General features: G+C 44.5%; 2 protein-coding genes across 3 annotated transcripts; both read left to right on the top strand.

Annotated features, from left to right (window-relative positions):
• The first annotated feature begins 8,937 nt into the window (after nt 1–8,937).
• Nucleotides 8,938–15,226, top strand: riok3 (RIO kinase 3 (yeast)). Its single transcript, XM_067251720.1, has 13 exons — nt 8,938–9,327; nt 10,134–10,246; nt 10,347–10,489; nt 10,578–10,685; nt 10,823–10,932; nt 11,836–11,979; nt 12,080–12,207; nt 13,252–13,434; nt 13,536–13,695; nt 13,775–13,855; nt 13,969–14,058; nt 14,176–14,283; nt 14,374–15,226. The coding sequence occupies exons 1-13, from the start codon at nt 9,292–9,294 to the stop codon at nt 14,482–14,484; spliced, it is 1,515 nt and encodes a 504-aa protein (XP_067107821.1). The 5' UTR covers nt 8,938–9,291; the 3' UTR covers nt 14,485–15,226.
• A 355-nt stretch (nt 15,227–15,581) lies between these two features.
• rmc1 (regulator of MON1-CCZ1) lies at nt 15,582–21,367 on the top strand. Of its 2 annotated transcripts, XM_067251719.1 has the most exons (19): nt 15,582–15,726; nt 16,029–16,105; nt 16,207–16,291; nt 16,490–16,546; nt 16,672–16,758; nt 16,865–17,005; nt 17,142–17,245; nt 17,351–17,440; nt 17,516–17,730; nt 17,811–17,855; nt 18,005–18,058; nt 18,349–18,477; nt 18,601–18,707; nt 18,798–18,917; nt 19,676–19,753; nt 20,088–20,192; nt 20,382–20,450; nt 20,540–20,765; nt 20,945–21,367. In XM_067251719.1, exons 1-19 carry the CDS (start codon nt 15,628–15,630, stop codon nt 21,001–21,003), a joined length of 1,947 nt encoding a protein of 648 aa, XP_067107820.1. In that variant the 5' UTR covers nt 15,582–15,627; the 3' UTR covers nt 21,004–21,367. The 2 variants fall into 2 exon arrangements, 1 of the variants encoding a protein (XP_067107820.1); XR_010878317.1 differs by lacking the exon at nt 20,945–21,367 and having other exon boundaries at nt 20,279–20,450; nt 20,540–20,615.
• The last annotated feature ends 21 nt before the right edge of the window (nt 21,368–21,388 follow it).

Below are 21,388 nucleotides of genomic sequence, written 5' to 3'. Positions count from 1 at the left end.
TCAAATCTCAGAAAATCTTTGAGATATCAACACCAAATGTGGTGTGTGACGTGTACAACATGTTCCCATGTGCAAAGGCAACTTAATTTATTCAAAAATGATTGAAATAAAGGAAATCAAATTTATTGCTAACGCTAAAATAATGCTTTACACATCCGCCGGTCCAAAAATGATACTCTGATTCAATCACAAGTTCATATGAAGACTCTTGAGAATGTTTAGTACACAAATCTGAGAAAAGGTTAACTGTAAGATGAAAAGTAGATTTTTTGTGAATATTTTAAATATGCATGCTTGGCTAATTGCTAAAGCTTTTTCCCCAAATCCTCTGTCCTTCTGTTCCTCTACGTGCTTGCTCCAAATTCTCACACACACAAGGGGCCAGAGTCCCTTGACACACGCGCAAGCTTGGCGAGACGCACACACAACATTTCAGGAAATTGTTGGCTGACCAAGCCCCACTCACTCCTTGGCTTGAAGCAAAGGCCCTTATGGATCTTGATGGTATTGCATTTCAGATTTGGTATCCCATTGGTAAGTGTGCAGCATGCATTTTTCTATACAGTGACAATTTGTGAAGAATATAAATTTTTCAATGGTTTGCAATGTTTTGGAGGAATCCGCCATTGCTGCTTGCAGCTACATTATCACTTTGAGCACATCAGTTATGTAGTAAAAAATTGTGCTGTCAAACGATTAAAATATTTAATCGCGATTAAATATTATCATGTCATATATCATGTCGAACGCACCTGTTGCCTGGCTTTGACAAGGGGGCGGAGAATTCGCATCAGCTGTGTGCTTGGCCATCGAGTGGTATTTCAGACTGGACGTGCTGCGATGAGTAGAGGAAACAGTTTCCTCATTCCCTTTCACGTGGCCGCTGTTTTAGTAAGACGTGAATAATATTCGCTCAAGTCATCATACTGACTGGTTTTGTTTTTCACTTTACATTTAGAATTACAGTTTAGTGCAGTGTAATTGTTTGCCGTGATAATTAAATGCTAGTGTGATAATAAATGACCAAATCAAACTGTCATGATACATTATTTTAATGCCGGAATTTCATGTCATGCACTAACCTACATGAGAATATGATACGTGTTTGCAGTAGACGAATAGCCCCCCCCCCCCCCCCCCCGTTGAAATGAACGAATGACTTGAAAAAAGATTCGTTCATTTTACTGAGTGAGATTCAAAGAACCGAATCAATAAAATGATCCGAACTTCCCATCACTACTCGCAAGCCCAAACAAGTGTGTGCGGCGTGCCTGTTGTTTTGTTTCCGGTCTAACTAAATCTGGTGTGGTGTTGTAGTTGTTCTAACGTCAGTAGTCGTTGCAACATCATGTGAAAAAAACTACAAAGTTTGCTAGGCCCAAAACAACGTTAATCTTGCGATACAAAAATTAACACCGTTAAAATAGGTTTGCGTTAACGCCGTTAATAACGTGTTTAACTGACAGCACTAATTTTCAGTACATTCAAATAATACATATAATTTTATGCTTTGGCATAACCTCCAAAATGTCAAGTGGCGCAACCGTCCGTGCAAATAAGCAGTTTAAGAAAACTATAAAAGAATATATTTTAATGATAACAAATTCAGAATAAAATACTTTGGCATGATTTTATGTTTGAAACCTTTTAATTGAACCAAATTTTTAAAATACCAATAGTTTTAAAGCCGTTGAGATAACTGAAGAACTTTTGTCCGGTCATTTGTATGTTCTCAAATGTCAGGGTGGCACAACTGTAAACATGGAATTTTTACTGTGAAGTTAACAGGTGAAACAGTAAACTGGATATTGCATCAGCAAATTACCTGAGTCATTGAGTGAAAAGGTTTTTAGAGCTCTCTCAAATATTGATAAAAATAGCTATTTTCACCCCATAGGTAGGCTGGTACACTTTCCATGTCAGGTAACCAATGTAGTCTATGTAAAACCAGGAAAATATGTTTTTATCATAAAACTCTTTATTCTATTTACAAATTATGTGTATTAAATTGCTAGCAATGGTGAAAGCTAAAACAGGCGTCCAGGTAGAAGCCTGTTTAATTTGAAATTAGTTGCAAAAGTCAGGTGGCGCAACCAGCGTCAGGTCGCAAAACAAGGCGGATTGTTGAGCACTAAACTATGTGGTTCATGAACCTGCTTTGTTTACCTTATAGTGGTGCACATGCCATATAATGTTGGAAAGCTAAGATTTGTGTGATTCTATTGATGTAAATGATTTCAAGATACAATTACAACAGCAGGTACAATCAACGTCCTTGAACACATAAACAAAGTATTCGCTCAAAGAAGTGGTGGATGCACTGGGCATGAAAGCAGTGTGGGGACCAAAGTTTTTTTAATAAGTTCACTCGGCCCCATCCTGCTGACATACTTTTTTATTAGTGCTGTCAGTTAAACGCGTTATTAACGGCGTTAACGCAAACCCATTTTAACGGCGTAAATTTTTTTATCTCGAGATTAACATTCTTTTGGGCCTAGCAAACTTCATAGTTTTTTTCACATATACATGTCATGTCATTGACCTAGATACCAGATCTAATGACTGTGCTGTTCTACTCTTACAGCTAGAGGTGGTACCAGTTTTACTGACTGTGCTCTTCTACTGTTACAGAGAGAGGTGGTTTCTAGCTCTAATGACTGCTGCTCTACTGTTACAGATAGAGGTTGTACCAGCTCTAATAACTTGGCTGTTCTACTGTTACAGAGGCCTTCACTGGTAAGATCTTCAGAGGGTGGAGAATGCAGTAAGTATGAATGAATGGGGGGTCAGATGGCTGAGCGGTTAGGGAATCGGGCTACCAATCAGAAGGTTGCCGGTCGGTCAATTCCCGTCCGTGCCAAATGACGTTGTGTCCCTGGGCAAGGAACTTCACCCTACTTGCCTCGGGGGAATGTCCCTGTACTTACTGTGTCGCTCTGGATAAGATTGTCTGCTAAATGACTAAATGTAACTGAATGGAAAGGCTATCTCAGTGAAGGTGTGTGTGAGTGTGTGTAGGAGTGTGTTTCTACTAGGGTTCTAGGGTTTCTGTCTCACTGTGAGAACAGTGACTAGACTTGATGAGAAGAACCAGATTTACCAGCATCCACTCCGTATGCCTCCTTTCCTCTGGACAGACTTTGCTACCACACCCAGTGTCCAGTCTGTACTGTCTCCTACCTCTTACCTCACAGACCTTTGTCTGTGCTAGATGCCTGGCTGTTTGCAATTGGCTTCAAAGGTTCACCCCACGGGGCGGGGTCTGGGTATGGGAGCTAAACATGTAGCGGCCCGGGCCCCTCACTATTGGGGTGGGTATAGGTGAGCGTTTGGGTGCTTGGGGTTTGTGTTGTTACGTGATGTGCTGTTGTGTGTAATGTAGTCATGAATCTGTGAAATGTTGATGCAATATATTAGTATACAATGTATCTGCTGCATGATTGTGTAACTCACACTATGCAGTTCTTTAAAATAAATAAATAATAGTAATTATATTTTGATTATCTTTTTTGAAAGGCCTGACCAGGGACTGGGGTTGCAAATTAGCCTATTGGCTAGAAACCGTTTATGCAACACATCTACACATATTATGGCTTTGACTGTGATGATTATGTACGTAATAATGTGCGCTGCATTGTCCCTGACAAATAAACTAATAAATAAATAAAAAATTTAAACCATCCCAGCTTTGTGTCCCTGAGTTAAAGCCCTCAGAGCTCAGGACTCTCTGGGTTGTCAGGAAGCTGATGTCTCTCCAGACTGAGTCTCACACTGGTCAAATCCTCAGACAGGATAAGGGTTGGGTCAGCAGTGTTTGGGTTCAGAGTCACAAGAGCTGAGGAGAGAGATCTGGGGCCTGTACTACGAATCAAGATTTGGCGTTAGCGAGGTAACTTCAGGTTCAACCCAGGGTTTTCTGTACTACGACGGAGGATCACTTGTTACCGGGGTAGATCGCCATGGTAACACATGCTGAACGGCTAACCTGGTCGGGAGCAGGTTAAGTTGGAGATCAGAGATCAACCGGTATAAAAGCACCACCCACTAACTCATTCTTGAGGATAATGCCGTCACCTGGCCGTCACCGTTCATAGAAGATCCTGTGGAGCTTGGTGCGCGGATAGTGAGAGGTGCGCTCAGAAGAGCCATAACATTTAGAGACCGACAAAACCCTTTCGCATTCCCTCATGAGTATCTTTATGAAAGATATAGATTCTCAGCAGAGGGAATTACGTATCTTTGCCAGCTTCTTGAGCCGTATGTTGCCAATGCGACACATCGAAGCCGTGCGCTCACAGTCCCACAGACAATACGTATATACCGTTTCGTTATTTCGCTACCTACTTTTATAGTGTGGGTGATGCGGAGAACCTGAGCAAGAACACGGTCTGCCGCGCAATTTGCAAAGGATTTTCTTCAATGGCTGTTGCCACCATATTCTGATTAATGGAGTGATGAAAAAGAGATATCCAAAGTGCCCTTTGTAAAAACTTTGGACTCTAATATGTTGACAAAATGAAACAAGGATTTTCATTCTGTCTTCATGCAATGTTCTGATTTCCGTTCTGGAAATGTATGCACATTATATCATATTTTACAACTTAATGCATCATTTGCTCATTTAAACATACATTTACAGGAAACTAGTAATTAAAACAATATTTGACCTAATATTAGTTATCAACTGGGGAGGTTTCATGTTGATATGTTATCCATATTCACTGGGGTGTCTTAACCCATTCTGTTGTCCCTGGGTTGCTTTGCGCCTTTTTCTAATCATTTCCATATCAGAAATGTGTGTTTCTTTCAACCAAAACATTTCAAACCAAAAAGAACAATGTGTATCATGGGCGTCAGCAGCATTTTGAAAGTGGGGGACACACATTTTGCCGGGGTGTCTGGGGGTTACCCCCCAGATTTTTTTTTTTAAAGATGTAGATGCAATTTACAGCATTCTGGTGCATTTACCTTTTTTTTTCTTTACATCTCTTTCATTGTTTTTCCTTGGAGTCGGCCTGGTCTGCAATTACTGGCTACTATTATGTTCTGGTAGACTGGGTAAACCCATTCGATCTGCAATCTTAAATAAGATTGAGCTTGGTCTGGTGATAGCCAGGATAATGTTTTGGTGTAATACACAGAGGACTGACACTGACAACTTTGGCACTTTATTCTCCATTTAATGACAGCAAAAGACTTAAAAGGAGGATTTATACATTATACATTTATTGATGAGTTTTCTGTTCAACCATTTTCAACCACATGAGAGAGGATGGTGTGCCTGTGTGTCTGATGGAGAGGTAGGGAGAACATAATGTGTGTGTGTTTTTGAGAGTGAGATAGAGAGAGCATAATGTGTGTGTTTGAGAGAGTGAGATAGAGAGCATAGTGTGGGTGTTAGAGAGAGCTAGGTAGAACATAGTGTGTGTGTGTTAGAGAGTGAGATAGAGCATAGTGTTTGTGTTAGAGAGATATAGAGAGACACAGAGTGAAAAGATGGTGTTTGTGTGAGTGTTTTTCTGTTTACATATCTTCTACCACACCCTATTCTCTTTTCATAATTAGAACAAAAGTATTTAGCTGAGATCATACAAAGGCTCCGAAAGTGGCACCTCTTTTGTCATTTGTAGACACAAAAGACTGGCAAATCTCCCGTATGTCAACTTGATCAAGTTTTTCTTGGTGGATGTGGCAAACAGCCACATTGTTCAAACACTGTTGAGTCATGGAAGAGCGGAGCCACATCTTAAGCCTTCTCAAGGCACTAACATTTATTTCTGCTTCTCCTGAGGAGCATGGCACAACAAGAAGAAGCCTAACTAACACTTCTACTTGTGTGAATAAACCACGGACCTTTGGCAGCATAGCTCTCAGGGTATCTACTACTTCACTTACTGTGTTGCAAGGATACTGTAGTTTAAACATTGCCAGCTGTACCTCTAATGAATATCGGTTTAGTTCTGGGTAAGAACTGACAACATCCTCCACCTTTCCAGTGATTAAAACCTATGTCATTACAGACACTTCAATCACAGCCACACGTTCACACACTCTCACCATCTGTGTTGCAAGTGGTAAATAAAACTCAAGTGTACCCCCAAAATGCTCTCTAAGCAGGCAGACACAGTTTCCTGATCATCTAGGACCTCCACTTGAGAAAGTAAATGGCATATTTGATCAATATTCAGCAACCACATATGGCATACATACTGGCGTATGACTATTAGTTTCACTGTTACCTCTGTATGGCACAGTGGGACAACAGTGGGTGGTGGCAGCAACACCACTGTATTTCCTGTCACTTCAGAGAACAGTAATACATTTCACTCCTACAATATTCATCAATAATTGTTGAATGAACATGGTCACATAGATTACTTGAAACATACATATGCTTGGGTTTCCGAGCTGCTGCCACCAGGGTCTGAAGAAATGCCCCCTTCCACTCCTTCCATCATGGGGCAACCCTGATAACTGGAGAGGGCCAGCTCCTCAGCAGGAGTGAAGTCCTGTGGAGGAGGGCCGCCTCAGTTTTCTGTGCCTTATTTTTCTTCCTGTTGGCTGCAAGCAATTTCATTGTTCTGTAGGCCCTTTGTAGCTATACCAATATCCTACAAAGGGGACTGACTCAGGCAATTCAGCCTTGTACTTTTTGGCCTTAAAATATGTGCAAGTATTGCCTACTGCTACTTACCGTTTTGAATTATGGTTTTATATTTATTTTGCATTTGCTCCCACGATCGTTTGCCACTGCCAGGGTTGCAACTAAAATAATACAGCAACAAAAGTTTAACGTTATGGAATGCACACGTGTAATTATGGTCACATCTTAGATATCAGTAAGTCATGTAGCTTACGCATTTACAGCGTCTGCTTTTTTCTGCCAGCTTGGCAGCAGCGACTTTGTTGATTTTTGTCTGTATTTTATGTCTGTATTCCTGATATGTTTGTATTACAATATTTCACGCAGGAGGAGTAGACAAAGTTTGGAAGATTATTGTCGGCTCCTCCTGCGTGAAATATGCGGCTCTTGTTTTGTCCATGTTTGCGAATGGACATACGGTGCAAACACCGACCCTTTATGTGAACGCGCACGTCTCTAGATTGAAAAGATGTGGGTTGAGTTCGAGAGTTGATAACCGCCGTCGTGATACCACTTATCGTGATTGCGATTGTTTCGCTTCGCGTAGCCGGGTAACTGAAAGTGATCCTGAGCATGTTGATCTTGATTCGTAGTACAGGCCCCAGGAGTTGATACCTTGACAAACCCAGTACATGTACATTTATTCATTTAGCAGACGCTTTTATCCAAAGCGACTTCCAAGAGAGAGCTTTACAAAGTGCATAGGTCACTGATCATAACAACAAGATAGCCACAAAACATAGCGAGTAGCCAAAACATGAAGCACACATTGTGAACAACCAAAGTAAGTGCCAAAGGGAAGAACCATAAGAGCATGTAGTTAAACAAGTTACAATTAAACAACATGAACTGCTATAAGTGCAAGTGTACCTGTGGAAAAAACAAGCAACAATAATAAAAACAATATATCACAGCGAGTACAAAAAATTTAAATCAGTTACCACTAACCACAAGAGCAACAAGTCTCTGAGCAAGAGTCATTGTGATCCTTGAGGAAACTAACATTGGGTCAAGCGAACCATTCCTAAGTACCGTTGTACTCCCGGAACAAGTGTGTCTTGAGCCTTTTCTTGAAGGTGGAGAGACAGTCAGTGTCTCTGATGGAGGTGGGGAGTTGATTCCACCACTGGGGGGCCAGACAGGAGAAGAGCTTGTGTTGGGACCGGGCGGTCTTGAGCGGTGGGACCACCAGGCGGTTGTCTGAAGAAGACCGTAGGTGACGGCTGGGGGTGTAAGGTAATGATAACATATCATGTATGTGGATGTCAGGGGTTTTCTACATGTATGTATCATGTTGTATTTAACATATCAGCCTGATATTGGTGTGAGATAGAGCAGTTCATTTGATAACGTAATAATGGTCATGTAATGGTCATGTACAGTATGTAGGCCTACTCTGTAGTGTCAAGAATGGTCTATGGACAGTTATCATGATAAGACAGATCATGATCAGTATTGCAGAATACTGTAAGTACTATATTGAGTATTACTACATGATCTAATACTCGCTGTATGTGACAATGTCCTGAATCTTCTCCCAGACTCTGAAGGTCAGGTTGCCCAGGTGTTTGGCCACGTCTATCAGCGCTCCTGAGACCAGCTGTGGATCCGGCAGAGTGGACTGGGCTCTGGAAGAACATTCTTGTGTCAGAGCTGTAGTGGGGTTGGGTTCACAACCACAGTGAAGAGAGAGACAGGAGGCAAGTCAGTTACCTTTTCACTGTGTCCTTGTAGTTCTGTGGAGATACAGAAGATGAAGTTAGACACTCAAAAACACACCCAGCACCCAGCTAGCCATTCCATATGAATTTGGAGAGATCAGTCCTGACCTCTGTGCTGGGTCTGGATCTGGAGACATGGAGGTTCATAAAGGGGTTGAGGTGACCAGAGTTTTCAATGTCTAAACAGTGATATATTATCACCCAACATATTTACCTTAATGTGTTTTGCTGTTTGATCACAGGTTTGTTTAACTGCATTAACAACCTCCAGCTTCGCCTGTAAGGACTTCAGAGCAGGCTGGAGTTCCTCCTGGAATGAAACAAAACATGTTAGAAGGAAAAGTTGTTTATCCTGTCATTTGACAACTTGGTCCAGAGAGTGTGGAATGTGATACATACTGTATATAGTATTCTGATACTCACACACAATGAGGGGTTGCTCGTTTATTTTGGTAAAGTGTAGGCCACCTGCTTCACATCCCCCAACAGTAGGTGGCGGTGATGCACCTCATAAACGTTGGTTGTTGCAATCTTCCAAAATGCGAAGGAAGCAACTGTCATTTCCTATTTATCTTGAAGACGACGGGCCGCCGAATTTACTTACGCTACCTTGATCATTTTATTTATTTATTGTTTATTTCGGGCGCAATGGCCCATACCCGAATACATTACATACAAGAGACATAAATCTATTTAACTAAAACGACGTTCTGTTCTGTGCAAACGGTAGTCTAACCACATGTAAAACTAGAACTAACGTTACCTCAACAATTTGCTATTGGTGACTCATAGCCAAAACCTCCGTAGAAAATTGTTACTGTTGGACGAGGCATTACCGTGCAACTTCTCTAGCAAGCAAACCTTGACGTTTTCTCGGTTATAATATTAATTACAATACTGGAAGATACACAGGCTGAACCTCGAATCATGGATCAGACAAGCGTAACTGCACAAGGACCAAAGGTGAGTAGAGCTGTTTGTTTTCATGTCGTACTGTACAGTATATTATAGACTAAGTTGGCTACTAGCTATAAAAACCTGGAAGGTTGTGTGTGAAACAGACACTCATTGGTCAGAAGCCATAAAATGCTTAGCTTTTTTGGGACACGGCTGTCGTCGGCTGGCTAGTTCACCATAGCATGATAGATTGTATTTAGCTGGTTAGAAAGCCAGACCTGAGAACACAAGTTATTCTCAAGTCTACGGTGTAGCTAACAAGCCCCACACAGTTAACAAATTAGCTAACTACTGTAGTCACGTTTACCAACTTGCTATCCGTATACAGCAATAAAGCGCAAGACAAGTTCATTGGGAACATGTCTGGACTTGTCTGAGGCGGAACATTAGGTCGTCTCCGTGGCATCACTGGGCACTGGAGTCCAGTACCACCCTGTTCGTTAAATGTAAGGATGGTAAGATTAAGTAGTTTAGGGTAGGCTTGGGTAAATTATAAAAATCTTCCTCTTACATTTAGTCATTTAGCAGACGCTCTTATCCATAGCGACTTACAGTAAGTACAGGGACATTCCCCCCTAGGCAAGTAGGGTGAAGTGCCTTGCCCAAGGACACAACGTCATTTGACACGGCCGGGAATCGAACTGGCAACCTTCAGATTATTAGCCCGATTCCCTAACCGCTCAGCCATCTGACCCCCCCTCCCCCCTCTTAACATGCTTATCAACGAATATGACTCATTATTGACTCACATTAACCTATATTGTGTACGTCATTTTCATGAATCTTAATGGTGTGATGTGATTGGTCCCAAGAGCCCATGGGGACCTGCCCCCTCCGTGGTTTCTGCATGCTTATTGACTGTTATGAGTGAGCAGCTGGCTACGCAACTAGAAGATGAGAACAGTGACATTCCAGGGTTCCCTGAGTAAGTGATCCCATTGCAAATACGCACACATACAGTTCCTGTCCATGAACCAGGTTGGATATCTCCTCAGTGGTCTCACCTAGGCACCTCCCCTCCCCAGGGCCGATGAGGTCCTGCTCCCAGCCGACCACCTGGACACAGACAGTGACCTGATGCTTGCTCAAATGCTGCAGATGCAGTTTGACAGGGAGTTTGACACCCAACTTCGCATAGAAGAGAAGAAGTTCAACGGGGAGAGCAAGGGTGAGTGGGGAGCTTAGCTTGCTGGGATGGGCTGGGTTAACCCTGCGGCTCTGTGTGATCCTCTGTGTGTTTGTGTGTGTGGGTACAGTGTCCATTTCATTTGAGAACTACCGTAAGGTGCATCCCTACGAAGACAGCGACAGCTCAGAAGATGAGGTGGACTGGCAGGACACCCGCCACGACCCCTACAAAGCTGGTGAACTACTGTCTCTCTCTTTCTGTTTCTCTCACTCCCCCTCTCTCACTATCTCTCCCTCTCTGTCTGTCTCTCTCTCACACACACACGCACACACACCGTCATACACACACACTAAGGTGTTACTTCTCTCCCAGACAAGCCCCAGAGCGCTCCGAAGAAGGGCTTCAGTGGGAAGGGGAAGAACATCACCACCAAGCATGACGAGGTGCTGTGTGGCAGGAAGAACACATCTCGCATGGACAACGTGAGCCTCCCTTACAGTGTTTCCTTTAGGATTTTTTTTTGCAGTGGGGGAAGGTCTGTCCGAACAACAACCCACCCCCCTCAGCCGAAACGAAGTTCACTATATTTCGGAGCAGGTTAATGTAATAGTCTACTGTCTAATAGCTAATGTAATATTGAACATATTTTCATGCTATTTCCCCTAAAGCAATAAGGTTAGGCTACTTAAAGACACCCCTTCCACTCATAAAGTATGTTCTAAATGGCATAAATGCTGCCAATTAATAATTGACGTAACAACTTATTGAAAATGGTCAGTAGCCTAGCCTATCGATTAAGGTAGGCCACTCTAAAGCATGTGTACACTGTCTGCTTAATTTGATCATGACATATAGGCCAAGCATTCTGTAGCAAATAATAACAATAAACCCACTATTAATTACATTATCTTAATGCAGTGTAACTACTTCAGCATAATAATGCATCTAAAATACAAAAGTGAGCAAGGGCGTTCAGCAATTGCTATCGAATCAACAGCCATGTTCCATTTAGCTAGCAGGTGAAGAATACAAACAACGAAAATCACCAGTTAACTTAATTGAAATTTGCAAGAATTATAGACTAATTACAATAACAGGCTTAAATGAACTGACAACATAAATTATACGCTCTCAAGGATGCACAGTGGCGTGCGTGCCCGCTCCCTATGTGAAGCGTGTGTCCGTGCTATTCTCCGACATGCACTCTAAAAATCACTGCTGATAGACGGCCTTTTGTACAGCCCTTTTTCTGATACTGTGGTGGCAGAAATTTAACCGTGGCAACATAGAGGAAACACTGCATTACTCTGTCACTGTCCTGTATGTTCCTCCTGGTCATCTCTAATGTTCCTCCTGCCCTGTGTGTGTGTGTGTGTGTGTTTCAGTTTGCTCCAGAGGTTCATGTGGGGGATGGTCTGGGCATGGATCTGAAGCTGTCCAACCAGGTGTACAATGCCCTGAAGCAGCACTGCTACAGCGAGCAGAGACGCAGCGCACGCCTGCACGAGAAGAAGGAGCACTCCACCGCCGTATGTACACATACATATACACAAATAGATATAAACACACATGTACACCCAGTGTGCTGAGGCTCTGGAATGCCCCCCCCCCCCCCCCCCCCCCCCCCAGGAGCAAGCGGTGGACCCCAGGACTCGTCTGCTGATGTACAAGATGGTGAACGCTGGCCTGCTGGAGAACATCAATGGCTGCATAAGCACTGGGAAGGAGTCTGTGGTGTTCCACGCTGATGGAGGGAGGTGAGAGAGGGAGGGATGGATGGAGAGAGGGACTTTGACTTAGGGCTGGACGATAAATCGATAAAAAGATATCGTAACATTAATTCATTTTCAATAATATCGATAATGTCGATAGAGAATAATTAGGAACAACAGTCCATTTCATTTCTGTGATGCAGCAGGAAGTTGCGGAGAAATGGTGGCCTACGCTCACTAAAATATACTGAGCACCTAGAGTGGAAGAGCTGTTAACCGCAGAAAATGAGTGTTATTGCCGAAAACGGTGGCAGCGATAGCCATGGCTAGGGAGCAACTTCCAATGAAGAAATTATTGATAAAAAGGGTTCGTCTTCAGTTATTTGGGAGTGGTTTGGCTTTTTGAAATCCGACAAAGCAGAGCAATGATGCAAATTGTGTAGTAAACAAACAGGTGGCTACCAAGTCTGGTAATACGACAAACTGCAAATGTGACCATATTTGGTTTCTTATATACAGGGTTCCCACGGGGTCTTAAAAAGTCTTAAAAGTCTAAAATTCGGAACTTTAAATTTAAGGCCTTAAAACGTCTTAAAAACGGCCAGATTTTCATCCGAGGTCTTAAATTTAATTTAGTCAGGTCTAAAAAAGGTTTTACCCTCGTAGCAAAAAAGTATTGAGTCGCAGCCTACAAAGCGGAGCTCTACAAACGAAACCAGCAGAACGCTGCCCTTAGAATGTTGGTTCGGTGTGTTGTAGTTCTTTCTGGGGGATATTGGTGTTGGTATGTACACGGTGATAAAACTACAAATCCTGTTATAAAAGCAATACCTGCCCGCGAAATACGTCTGCGCTTCCACAGAGTTTGTTAAAGTTCGGCTACGTGTGGAAAATGGGAAAGTGTACTTTCAACGAGACATGGCTAGATCACAGCGATTTCCGCTGTTGGTTACAAGCGGTACCCAGCTCCAGGTACAAGGCTCGCTGCAAACTTTGCCCAGAAAATATTCAAAAATTACTAATGTGATTTTTTATCCTCATATTGAAAATTTATCTCCGTCTCTTTCTCTCTGTCTCTATCACACACAGTCTGGAAGACAGCCCCGTCCCATCGGAGTGTGTGTTGAAGGTGTTTAAGACGACACTGAATGAGTTCAGGAACAGAGACAAGTATATCAAGGATGACTACCGCTTTAAGGACCGCTTCAGCAAGCTCAACCCTCGCAAGATTATCCGTCTCTGGGCAGAGAAGGAGATGCACAACCTGGCTAGGTGACTGGTTGACAGACCTCCTCATCTATCCTCCCCCTCCTCTCTTTTATCTTCTTCCTCCTCTATCCTTCTCCTCTTCATCTATCCCTTGCCCTCCACAGAATGAAGAAAGCAGAGATCCCGTGTCCTGATGTGGTGCTGCTGAAGAAGCACATCCTGGTGATGTCCTTTATAGGGAAGGACCATGTCCCTGCCCCCAAGCTGAAGGAGGCCCATCTGGGCCCCGACGACCTGGCCAGGGCCTACCTCCAGGTCCTGCATGTGAGTGGCCTCACCCCTCACACTCACTCGAGCCTCCCTTTGAACAGTTTTGTGTACAGTGCTGGTTGTGTGTCCCCAGATGATGCAGCAGTTGTACCAGCAGTGTAACCTGGTCCATGCTGACCTCAGTGAATACAACATGCTGTGGCACGATGGCAAGGTGAGTTCTACTCTGGATGGAAACTACTCTGTGTGTGTGAGAGATATCTACTGTCCTGACTGAAGCAGTGTGTGTGAGAGATCTCTAGTGTCCTGACTATAGCGGTGTTTCAGGTGTGGCTGATAGACGTGAGTCAGTCCATCGAGCCCACCCATCCTCATGGTCTGGAGTTCCTCTTCAGGGACTGCAGGAACGTGGCTACGGTACGACACACACACACAGAGATCACACAGTAGACGGTTCTCCACATTCTCAGCTAGCCCAGCAGTCCAGCTGCTAGTGTCATCCCGGGGTGTATTTGTTTTGTCTCTGCTCCCCAGTTCTTCCAGAAGGGTGGGGTCTGCGAGGCCATGAACGTGTATGAGCTGTTCAATGCCGTGACCGGGCTGAACATCACCGGGGACAACGAGGCTGACTTCCTGGCCCAGGTATGTAGGAGAGACAGGTAGCTGTGAACCAGCCGTGCGCTCCATGCTCAGGGTGTCTCTAAAACGCTGTTTGTCTGTCTGTCTGCTCAGATCGAGGCTCTGGAGAAGAGGAACGAGGACCACGTCCAGAGGAGGGGCAAGAAGAGCTTCTCCCCCAGCGAGGAGGCAGACCCCCCTCTCCTGCCCCAGGAAGACGACTAGCGAACGCTCCCCTTCTTCACCATGACGGCGGCTTCTTCATGGACCCTGAGGGGAACTGCTGACTGGAGGGAGCATAGGCTGGAGGAGCTGGCGGCAAGCCAATCCTGGGGTCTCGCTACATCAGGAGGGGAGAGTGGGAGGTCGAGGTTAAAAGGTTATCCGATCTGAACCATCCCTGATGGAGGGGATACTCCTCTTTGGAAACCTGACCCTAACTCTCTTCTGCACCTCTATAAGAAACCTCCATCCATCCTTTTATCCATCTTCACTCATGGCTGTGTGGAGAACACTAGTGGGGAGTGACTGAATTATGGATTAGGAAGGCAACTATATTAATCTGCTTTTCATATGAGTGATTCAATAAACCAGCATTTATGACGTGATTAGAAACCGATCTCTGGTTGGTACAGAGCTCAGTGGTAGCGCGAGGATAGGAACAGGAGTGAGTTTGATGCATTCTTACAACACCAACGTTCTCCCAGTGTTACCTAGGGCTGAGCTTGTTAGTGAAGGCAGGGTGTTCTACATGGAGACTGGTTCTGTATGAGAAGCGGGGCTTATTTAAGGGTGTGGTGTTTGCTGCTCGTTGTAACTGCAACAGCATGATTAATACAATTGGGTGGAAATTAATGTTTTGGTTTGTATTGTTTGGAATGACTCACTGCTATCACACTTGTGTAATTTATCTAACTTTATTTGCTGTCTTGACTTTTTAAAACACAAATAAACTTTAAGCATCAGATTCTGTTGGGTTTCAGTGCTGCCTTTCTGAACTTTGAAAATGTATCAACACTTGGATAAAGATACAGGACAGTATTTTTAAGGTGTTATTGTCTCAGTGTAACTGTCTCATACAGTCAGTGTGGGCATTGTAAATTACATGCCTGAACATTCATTTTACAAATGTCACATCAACACATATAAGATCATTTATCTGCAGATTTAAATTTTTTGTCCCATCCATGAACTAAATGAACGCAGTCTTATAAAACGAATCCTTACGCTGTAGGGTGGAGGTACAAACCTGGCAACCCTGGTTTTTAAGCCTACTGTCACGTGATTGTGTTCCGGAAGTAGCCTGTCCAGAAATTGTTTTCCAAAGTCTAGAAGTCTTCAATCCTCCAGGCGTATCAAGCCTTCACTATGAGCGAGGGACATTACCTAGAACTATGTGAGAACCCAGTCCAATTTGAAAATGCCTCCAGCGTCAATAATGTGTTCTTTGACGAAGCTAATAAACAGGTAACAAGCGGTTTTCCATTCCTACTGACAGCTGAAGTTATCCAGCAATGGAGCTCTAAGTAGCAAGACCTCAGTCTGAGACAAGAACACTAGCAAACAGTTGTGCTGTTTTGTGTACATTCGGTTTATGTTGGACTGCAGTAGAGTTGTTGGTAGAGAGCATCTATTCGCTTTAAAGAAATCACCTGCGCTTCAGACAGGTCACCTCGTCGTCTGACTTTGATCATTGAGGAAAGGCTCATACCTTGTTTACATATTTTTTAAATGTTCCTTGTATTGTTTGTGTTTTGTTTTTGTTCTAGGTGTTTGCAGTCCGGTCAGGCGGGGCTACAGGAGTGGTGGTCAAAGGACCAGATGATAAGAGCTCTGCAGCGTTCAGGTACCAATTCACCTTAACACATGATAGCAGACGAAGAGTGTTAAGGCCTACTAATTATTGTGTCTAAGAATTCTGAGTGATTACTCATTATTGTTTTTCAGAATGGACGACAAAGGGGAGGTGAAATGCATCAAGTTTTCTATTGGGAATAAGATCCTTGCAGTCCAAAGAACACCTAAATCTGTGGTGAGTAAAATCTGCCTTTAATAACAGCACATAACAACTGCACACTCTACTGATGGCTCTATCCAGCTCACGTCCTTAGTGTGTAAACTTGTGTATACTTGTGTTACTTACTACAATGGTAAACAACTCAGAGAAGATTCATTTTAGCTCTGGTTTGTATCATCTCCTAATCTGATCACACCACGTGTGTTTCCGCAGGATTTTATTAATTTTGTTCCAGATTTCCCCCATCTGGAGTTTTCTCAGGAATGCAAGGTAGGCAGGCTTCTCGATGGGTTCCATCCTTACCGATAACACAGCTAGCATGTCTGTGTCCATCCACATATCTAACATAGCTAGCATGTGTTACAGAGCATCTTTGATCTTCTCGTCCTGCCCAGACTAAGAACGCCAGTGTGCTGGGCTTCTGCTGGATCAACTGGAACGAGATCGTCTTCATCACAGACCAGGGGATAGAGTTCTACCAGGTGAGTTGTCTGTTCCAACTGTCTCTCTCTCTCTGTGTCTCTCTCTCTCGGTCTCTCTCTCTTTGTCTCTCCGTCATCTTTTATCTGTTATTCTCGCCCCTGAAAGGTGTTCCCAGACAAGCGCAGTGTGAAGCTGCTGAAGAGTCAGAGCATCAATGTGAACTGGTACATCTACTGTCCTGAGACGGCTGTGCTGCTGCTGTCCACCACCGTGCAGGGAAACGTCCTGCAGCCCTTCGCCTTCAAGGTACGGCACACACACCAGGACAGCCTCAGCAGCTCTGATTCGGTTACCTGGCTTGTTTACCTGGCTTGTTTACTTGGCTTGTTTACCTGACTTGTTTACCTGGCTTATTTACCTGACTTGTTTACCTGTCCTCCAGAGTGGAACCATGTCTAAGATGAACAAGTTTGAGATTGAACTGCCGGTGGTGCCCAAGCCAGCCAAGCTGAGCCTGTCAGAGAGGGACATCGCCGTGGCAACCATGTATGTGTGTGTTTGTTTGTGGGTTGGGGAGGTGTATAGGTGCATGTGTTGTTTGATGCAACTCACTTTCCTTGAATCTCTCTTGCTCGTCTCTCATCTGTCCAGTTATGGCCAGCTGTATGTGATGTACTTGAAGCACCACTCCAGAACAGCAAACAGCCCCAGTGCTGAGGTTGTTCTCTACCACCTACCAAGGTAAATATGCTCACACAAGTCCCAGTCACACACACGTACGCACACATACAGACCTCTGTGTTCTGTGGGCTGCAGGGAGGGTTCCTGTAAGAAGACCAACGTGCTGAAGCTGAACACCACGGGGAAGTTTGCCCTCAACGTGGTTGACAACCTAGTGGTGGTTCATCACCAGAGCTCCCAGACCTCCAGTGTTTTCGACATAAAGATGAGGGAGGCTGACTGTCCTCCCAGCGTCCACCAGCCTGTCCTGCCAGCCCGGTCCATCCACCCCTACAGAATCCCCCTCACAGGTAGCATACACACCTGGGCCTGCAGGCCACGACTCAAGGTTCTATCATAATACATTGTATTTTTCATCCTACCCCTCCAGGGCCTGCTGCTGTGCCCACCCAGCCTCCTGTGCCATGTGAACTCTGTATCCTTTAGTGGCATCTTGACTCCATGTCAACATACTGTTTTAAAACCCCTGGTGAGAGTTCTGTTTGGTTCTTAGAACCTCTGGTAAAATGTTCTGTTCTAGCTAGTGAGCATTGTGCCATTTGAACCTTTACCACTGGCCTGTAGACTCCTCCTCCTGGAGTGTGTTCCAGCCTGACATCATCATCAGTGCCAGTGAAGGTCAGACCACCTGTGCTGCTGCAACCAGTCTCTAACTTTGAATACCTCATATCTAACCTTTTTAATACCTCATATCTAACCTTAAATACCTCATATCTAACCTTGAATACTTCATATCTGACCTTTTTTTTTGACCCATTCTCCAAAATCCATTAACATTTTTCTCATTCCTACTCCACCACCTGCAAAATAGAATTGTATTTGGTAGGTAGGTATTTCAGAACCGTCAAAAATGTTAATACCTTTTATCAAACCTTTTTAATAGTATGTCTGTCGTCACCCCTACCCAGGCTACCTGTGGTACATACAGGTGAAGCTGCCCCCAGCAGTCAACCTCCTTCAGGACAAGGGCAAACTCATGGACTTCCTGCTCCGACGCCGAGACTGCAAGATGGTCATCCTGTCTGTCTGCTCTCAGAGTACGTACCTGTTGTCTGTCTGCTCTCAGACTACAGACTTGTCTGTCTGGTCTCAGACTGCGTATTTATCGGTCTGTCAGGTTTAGGGGGTCAGCTTTAACGTTCCTTCTGTCTGTCCCTCAGTGCTTGTGGGGGGAGATAAGGGCAGTGTACAAGTGGTGGCCACAGTGTTCGATAAACTCAACCAAGTTTACAAAGAGTATCTGGAAGCAGAACAGTCCTATACTGTGGTGAGTCCTATCTATTTACCTATGCTACCGTAGCTAACATAGTGCACCTACTAGCTAACGCTGCTGCTGCTGTTGTTGTTGTTTGTCTAGGCAATGGAGTCCGGCCCTAGTCGAGGTAGTGCTGCTCACAAACGGCCAGTTCGGACCCAGGCAGTCATCGACCAATCAGACATGTACACCCATGTCCTCTCCTCCTTTACCGAGAGAAAGGTGACTGGAACACACATCATACATACACACCACCACTAGGGGTGCAAAACCGAACCGCAAAAATTGTTCAACACACAAACCACGGCCCGGTTTTTACATGTAAGCCACGGTTTTTCGGATCTACGAGAAAACCGAACCTAACACCCTCTGTCCTTTCCCATACCCTTTCCCGGAGAGTACCTGTCCAATGAACTGTCAGTATATCAATGACGAGTCATGTACTGGAAGGAACTGGAGAGAGGCAAATCATACGAAGCTAGGCAAGATAATAATGTGTGGGGAATGGAGATGGCATGTGGATGCAAAAGGTTACCGTTTGAGGATGTACCATTGTACTCACCTGTGTGGCAACATTTTGGATTTAGTGTTGACTACAATAGCGATGGAGCGAAGGTCGTCGATAAAAAAGAGACCGTCTGTAAGCATTGCTTGACACGTGTAAAGTATGCTAACGGTAATACATCTAACATGATGGGGCATCTACGCCGGCATCACCCAAAAATATCCCTTGCCGGAACGAGAAAAGAGTCAGACTAATGTGCTAAACAATAACGAACCGAAACTGAAACCGTGACCCATAAACCGCAATACAAACTGAACCGTGGGCTTGTTGAATTGTTGCATCCCTAACCACCACACACACCATACACACACACCAAAACACCACCCCACACCATATACACCCTCCACACCACACCACCCCCACACACACACACAAGGCTGACAGACTCCACACACTGCCTCTTGTGTTTCCACAGGGAGTGTGTCATAAGTTCATCATCGCAGTGCTGATGGAGTACATCCGCTCGCTCAACCACTTCCACATCACTGTACAGGTGAACATGGCAGGCAACACATCTGTTCATCATTTACATCTTCTACTGGACTTTGAATGACTCATTTCTCCCTCTGCTTCTCCCCTTTACTCCCTTTATTTACCTGTCTCCCTCTCCTTCTCCCCCTGCTCCCTTCATTTACACCTCTCTCCCTCTCCTTCTCCCCCCTTCTCCCTTCATTTACCTCCCTCTCCTTCTCCCCCCTTCTCCCTTCATTTACCCCTTTGTCTCCCTCTCCTTCTCCCCTCATTTATTCCTCTCTCCCTCTCCTTCTCCCCCCTGCGTCCCTATTTTACCCATCTGTCTCCTTCTCTCCTCCCCCTGTTCTGAGCAGCACTACCTGTATGAGATGGTGATCAAGACGCTGGTCCAGCACAACCTGCTCTACATGCTGCACCAGCTGCTGCAGTACCACGTCCTCAGCGACTCCAAACCCCTGGTGAGGCCTTGTCATCTGAATCCCTCTCAGCTACACCTCAGCCATATTCAACTACAGTGAATCTGATTCAGTGAACCTGCTCTAAGTGAGATTCCAGCTCCTCTGAATGAGTACCAAAACAGATGGAGACTAGAGGAGCGTACCGTTGGTCAGTAACAGCAGTGAAGTGAATCATGTCCCACTCCCCAGGCCTGTCTGCTGCTGTCACTGGAGAGCACCTACCCCCCCGCTCACCAGCTGTCTCTGGACATGCTGAAGGTAGCATACACACATCACAGACGCACATATTTTAGATTAATTGACTTTAACATATAGCTAAATGTTTGTGTGTGTGTGTGTCCGTCCAGCGTCTGTCGACAGCTAACGATGAGATAGTGGAGGTTCTGCTCTCCAAGCAGCAGGTTCTGGGTGCGCTGAGGTTCATCCGAAGCGTTGGTGGCCATGACAACATCTCTGCCAGGAAGTTTCTGGATGCGGCGCGGCAGACGGATGACAGCATGCTCTTCTACACCATCTTCAGGTTCTTCGAACAGAGGAATCTTCGCCTGCGCGGCAGCCCCAACTTTAACCCAGGTCAGACCCAAATATCAGCCCCCACTTTAACCCTGGTCAGACCTAGCTGCACAGCCCCAACTTTAACCCTGGTCAGACCCAACTACACAGCCCAACTTTAACCCTGGTCAGACCCAGCTACACAGCCCCAACTTTAAATTGTCTGACTCACCTTGATCTGTGTTGTGATTGGTCCATAGGGGAACACTGTGAGGAACATGTCAGCTTCTTCAAGCAGATGTTTGGAGAACAGGCATGAAGCCAGCCACCGCCTGACATGCATCACATGTACCAACACATAATGTCAGATGAACAGGCTTAGTCACGCCCACTCTGACCCTGTCAGTAGGACCGTCTCATAATGACATCACTGTGACATCATCACGGTAGGAACCCTACTCTGTAAAGTATATGAAGAACAATTTTCACTAATATTAACTTAAGGTACTGTACATAATTTTCCAAACAATGTATGACATGTTTTAAGTCTAATAATATTACTGGTGTGACTGTAACCAGCCCATGTGTAAATATGTGGAAACCCAATTACTTTTGTTGCCATATTGGTCAACTTGATAAAATGTATGAATTAGTATGAGAAAACAATTTATGTGTGTGCACGCTTGCAATGGTGAGGCTGAATG

This window comes from Osmerus mordax, chromosome 15 (genome assembly GCF_038355195.1).
Source record: "Osmerus mordax isolate fOsmMor3 chromosome 15, fOsmMor3.pri, whole genome shotgun sequence".
NCBI lineage: Eukaryota > Metazoa > Chordata > Actinopteri > Osmeriformes > Osmeridae > Osmerus > Osmerus mordax.
Note: the sequence above shows the minus strand (reverse complement) of the source record. Positions and strands in the feature narration are given on the sequence as shown.

Coding starts and splice junctions, on each gene's coding strand:
- rmc1 (XM_067251719.1), top strand. CDS start 15,628: ATGAGCGAGGGACATTACCTAGAACTATGTGAGAACCCAGTCCAATTT. Junction 17,006..17,141: donor TGCAGCCCTTCGCCTTCAAG/GTACGGCACACA, acceptor CCTGTCCTCCAG/AGTGGAACCATGTCTAAGAT. Junction 17,441..17,515: donor GTTCTCTACCACCTACCAAG/GTAAATATGCTC, acceptor TGTGGGCTGCAG/GGAGGGTTCCTGTAAGAAGA.
- riok3 (XM_067251720.1), top strand. CDS start 9,292: ATGGATCAGACAAGCGTAACTGCACAAGGACCAAAG. Junction 10,247..10,346: donor GACATTCCAGGGTTCCCTGA/GTAAGTGATCCC, acceptor TCCCCTCCCCAG/GGCCGATGAGGTCCTGCTCC. Junction 14,284..14,373: donor AGGCTGACTTCCTGGCCCAG/GTATGTAGGAGA, acceptor CTGTCTGCTCAG/ATCGAGGCTCTGGAGAAGAG.